Raw genomic sequence first — 5088 nt, 5'->3', positions numbered from 1 at the left:
GAGTCCAGCCCGGTGAGGTCCCCCCCCCACCCCCGCAGTCTGGGCCAGCGGCTGCCTCTGGGCGCTTCTGGCGCGGGTGTGCTGCGAGGTGGAAGCTGCTTGCCAGGCCCCGGGGAGTTACTGCCCTCGTCTGCGAGGGCCGCGTGCTCTGGCCTCAGCGAGGTGTTGGTCTGTCCTGGCTCCGGCCGGGGAGTGTGTGCCAGGCGTTCTGGAGAGCCCAGCCTCCAGGTAGCCGTGCCCGAGGCCATTTCCACTGCAGCTGCCAGTCCCCGCTCACCGCTGCTCCTGTGGGTCCCTGTTGTCCAGGGTGCAGGGCATCTGTCCCTCACACAGTGCAACCCCCTCTTTGGCGTTAGACCCAGGCAGCCTTTGGAGGTCCCGCATACAGCTGCTCCTGCCTCTTGTGAGTTGTGCTGCTGTGGTGCGACCGAAAACACCTTTTCTGGTCACTTCCTGCCGGACCGTAGCTTCTGGTGTGCCCTGGCGCCTCCTTCCCGTTTCCTGCTTCCCAGACTTCCTGAGCTGGTCTCTTTTATTTTTGTTTACCTCTTGATTTTTCTAAATGATTCTGCTTGCACACACCTTACTGCAGAGGACAGTGGTCTCCAAATGTAAATTAAAAATCACACTCAAGAGGTAGCAGAACATACTCTGCCACTGATGCTTCTCCTTGCAGACACGCACCGGGCCGACACTTGCCCTGCTGCCCTCCCACTCGCCCCCTTCTGAGGAGTTAGCGAGGGAAGGGATGGAGAGAAGATGGAACGTCTCACCAGCTCTTGGAGTCTGACCTGACTGCACATCCCACCACTGCGTGTGCTTACAGGGGTAGCGAGTCATTGCAGGTCGGGCATTTCTTCAGCTCTGCCTATTCCTGTGACGAGCTGGTTTCAAGTAGGAGTGTTACCATTTGCCAACCTGCTAGGCCAGGCAGGATGAGTAGCCAGGGAGGCAGCCATTCTGGGAACCACCTTTCTGTTGTCTGAACCGGAGAGCTTTTGTTTCGTTGGCTCATTTGCTTTGTTTCTTCATATTCTGCATGTAAGACAGTGTGTTGGGACACACTGCAGTCAGTGCATTGCAGTGAAACTGAAGAAATGAAAATTACACAGTACTCCAGGTACGCTGGTCATAATGCTGTCAGTCAGAAATCAAGATGCAAGCCTATGACTGTATGGAGCCCCAGTGATAAACTGCTGACAGCTATTGAATAAAAGAGGAAATGAAAGCAATAGTGGACAATTACCTTGAAGTGAATGAAAACGACATACAAACTACCAGAATTTATGTGGTGCAGCAAAAGGGAAGATGATTGCAATATGGGCCTGTATTTAAGAAGCAAGAAAAGTCACTTAATAATCAACAATACTCCACCTCTAGGAACTTGAAGAACAAGTAAGCCCCAGAATTAGAAGGAAGCAGTAAAAAGAGCAGAGGTAAATGGAGTAGACATCAAAAGACCGCACCAAAACATCAGCGACACTAGAAGTTGGCTCTTTGAGAAGATAAAAATAGGCAACCTCTAACTAGGCTAGAAGAAGAGGAACAATATTAGTAACTAGAATCACAAATGAAAGAGGAGAAATTGGCACAGCTAAACAAGTGCAGAGAAGCATAAGTTACTGTGAGCAGTTATATGCCAATAAACTCTGCAACTTTGAAAAATGGGCAAGTTTCTAGATCAGTATAGTTTGCCAAGACCAAGAAACAAGTGAGTTGAGGAATCTTGATCACAAGCATGAAAATCAAAGCTTTCCAAAAGGGAAAGCTCAGGACAAGATGAATCTTTAAAAAAGAAACAATATCCATCTTGCTCAAGTAGTTTCTAAAAATACAAGAGAGAATGTTCCCTCCAACACATCATGTAATGCCCTAGTGCCAAAACCAGGTAAAGCAGAAGAATGTTTAGACTAATATTCCTGAAGACCATCAGTCCAGAAATGCCGGCAGAACACTAGTGAGTCAAACTGGATAGTTCATCATCCATTTTAGACACTGGTCAGTGGGGTTTTCCTAGGACACAGTGGTCTAAACACGTAAGTAAATCAAAACTATCAACAAAACTAGAAATCCTGTCAGGTACAGAGAAAGATTTTGATGAGATTCTGCACACATGATGCTCTCAACAAGGTGGGAATAGAAAGAGCCTGTCTCAATGTAAAAAAAAAAAAAAATCCGCATATCACAAACCAACAGTTGATGTATTTAATGGAGAAATTTTTTTTTTTGAGATTTTGGTCAGAGCTCTGAGGCAAAAACAGGAGAAAGGGATTTAAGTCAGGAGACAAGTTCAACTCTATCACTAAATGCCATGCCATAGAAGATCCTGAAGACACATCAAAAGCTGTTAGAAACAGGTAAATACAGCAAGGTGCCCAGGTACAGTAGAAACACAAAACCCATAGTTTTTTATTGTGTGTGTACAAACAGCAAACAAGAAAAATCAAGAGGAGAACTGTATTTACAATTGCTTGTCACCTGACTCGAAGCTAAAGACACAGTAGTGTTGGCAGCAACACTTGACAAGGATCAGTGGAGTAGAATCAGAACCCAGAAATAAATCCACAGACATCTCAGCATCTAGTATATGATGAAGCAGCTCTGATCACACCCTAGGGTGAGGACAGTCACTTTAACAAATGGTTCTGGGAAAATTGGAAACATACGAGACTGAATTTGAATCCCTATAACTCCACACGAAACTCCAAATGGGCTAAAGATTTAGATACAAGACCTAGAGCAATAAAATGACTGATAACATGTCTCATGTTGTCAGTGATAAAGATGGTTTTGGAGATTTGAGCCCTAAAGCAAGGGAAGTAAAGCCGGTTGGGATTACCTCATTTAAAAAGAAGCTTTTACACAGTGAACTAATACAAGCTTAACGAGCCCCCCTTTTAAATGGATCAGGTGGTCCGACAGTATATAACAAGGCATTAATACCCAAGAGAAGCAGACACACACAGTTCAAAACTAAATAACCACACAATGGGCAGATGGTACGAACAGATAGTTTACCAAAGAGGATGTCCAGAAGGCAGAGACGTGAGAAAATGTCCGTCATCACTTCCAGTACGAGGGGAGCAGGTTAATGCAATGTGTGACACCTGAGGAGGGCCCGTGTCACAAAGACCCCCAACAACAAGTGCTGGAGAAGATGCAGGGAAGTCAGACCCTGTGATGGGAACATGACCAGGGCAGCCATTGTGGAAAGCAACCTAAAAACAGTGAAAATTCCGCTAGCCAGCACCTGGGCGTCTCGCCACAGAAAAGGAAACCGCCCCCACGGTGGCGCGCATCCTCCAGGTTCACGGCAGCTCTGTCTGCCGGAGCTGGGGCAGAAGCACCGTGACGCCCTCGCCAGCATGCTGTTCCGCTGTGAGCAAAGACGTGTGTGACAAGAGTTCCTTGGAGATCATCCTCGTGCATGCAGAAGCAAAGCCCGTTGCTGGCTGAAAGGGCTGCTGCCCGGGAGGCGGGTCAGAGCGGCCCAGGGTGGACGACGAGCAGGGCGCCGTGGTACGGTGGCAGTGCCGCGGCTCAGAGGTGCTGAGCGCTGGATCTTTAAGGTCTCATCCCGAGAGAAGTATTCATGGGCAGTGGTGACGTGGGCGAGTGCTGGGGTACGCTCAGGGCAGACGGTCACCGTGGCCGTCACCCGTAAGAACGCTGGAAGCCGTCAACAGCCACCAGCACCTGCAGAAGGCACCGGAACGTTTGGTCGCCCCTTCAGCAGAGGCTGCGGGGGCGGACATGCCACCCTGCTCCGTCCTCCCGGTGGCAGGTGGCGGCTGCTGGAGCAGCTCCAGACTCCTTCCCGTGCCCCCCTCGCCCACCCCGGCTCACCGGTTGTGTTTCTGGCCTCACCCTGCTGCCTCGGGACCCAGCGAGCGGTGCCGGCCCCTGTGCCCTCAGGGCAGCTGGTGTTTGCCCGAGACCTGCGTCTCCCGTCCTTGCAGAGGGCCCTTCTGGGATGGCCTAGTCTGAGCTGTCGTGTGAGCTCGTGCTTGCAGCAGTGGCCACCGCGGAGATGGGCCGCCCCCGCCCCTCCTGGGCCAGCCGCCGCCCTTCCGGAGTGGAGACAGGCCTGGTGCTCTGACCCCAGGGCAGAGGGTCAGTCGGGATCTGGACTTGAGGCGTCTCCCTTTGTGCTGAGCAGCGAGGCACGGACAGGTCTGCACAGAGCTGCAGGTCTGCCTGACCTCAGCAGCTGCATCAGGTGGTGCAAGACAAGTATCGAGGAAACGTGACTAAGAAGAACACATTGGGGCGCAGAGGAGGCAGGGAAGCCCCAGGAGGCCGCTGTGCTCCAGCTCTTCGGCATCTTCGGTGACTGTGCTGGGGCCCCCCTGGGGCGCAGCGCTGAGAGGCTGCAGCCGCTGCAGCGTGAGTTCGATCCCTGCCCGGAGGGGCCGCTCTGCTCCCCGCTGTGTCTCTGAGACAGTGAATCCTCTCGCCCCCTGCAGTTCTGGCCTGTACCCCAGTCTGTATCATAAATAATAAATGTTTACAAAAATGAATAAAAATGAATGTTGTGGAACGGTGCAGATTCGCGTGGAGGTTGCGAACGGAAGCAGAGGCACAGGGCCAGGCAGGGAGACGCCCTCCTGGCTCCCCCCGCGGCCGGGCACAGGGCGCGTGGCGGGCCCTCGGAGGCCAAGGCCGGGCAGTAACGTGACCTCTGTCCCCCTCAGTATGCGCAGATTTTAAGGGAGAGACTGAGAGAGTCCGTCCACGACGTCCAGTACGTGGAGCCCCCGCTGGATGACTCCATCGTGGACATCGGCAAGGAGTGGAAGAGCGCCCTGGCCAAGCTCAAGTTCGCGAACTCCTACAGGATGGAGCCGCTCAGGAAGTTCCAGGCGCACTCGGTGGAGGCCAGAGTGCAGCAGCTGCTGAAGGTGCGCGGGCGGGCGGGCGGCCGGACCTGCCGGGAGCCGTGTGCGGCCCGAGCCGCTGTGTCTTCAGAGTTGACCCGAGTGGTGGCTCTTCCTGATCTTAAATGAACACTGAAAGTCGCCCTGCTGAAACGTGACGCAGGCTCCTTCAGCCAAGTGCTCAGAAGCCAAGTGTTGGCGCTGATTTATC

General features: G+C 52.5%; 1 protein-coding gene across 1 annotated transcript in view; it reads left to right on the top strand.

Moving 5' to 3' along the window:
• Positions 1-3188: 3188 nt before the first annotated feature.
• The window catches only part of TCTE3 (t-complex-associated-testis-expressed 3), a 5068-nt gene continuing 3168 nt past the window's right edge, over positions 3189-5088 (top strand). The window contains exons 1-3 of the mRNA XM_012734839.1: positions 3189-3378; positions 3916-3995; positions 4695-4901. Of these exons, the coding sequence (XP_012590293.1) occupies positions 3189-3378; positions 3916-3995; positions 4695-4901 (477 nt within the window). The remainder of the gene's footprint in view (positions 3379-3915; positions 3996-4694; positions 4902-5088) is intronic.

The sequence above is a fragment of the Condylura cristata genome, unplaced genomic scaffold (genome assembly GCF_000260355.1).
Source record: "Condylura cristata isolate star-nosed mole 26May11 unplaced genomic scaffold, ConCri1.0 scaffold00076, whole genome shotgun sequence".
Taxonomy (NCBI): domain Eukaryota; kingdom Metazoa; phylum Chordata; class Mammalia; order Eulipotyphla; family Talpidae; genus Condylura; species Condylura cristata.
Note: the sequence above shows the minus strand (reverse complement) of the source record. Positions and strands in the feature narration are given on the sequence as shown.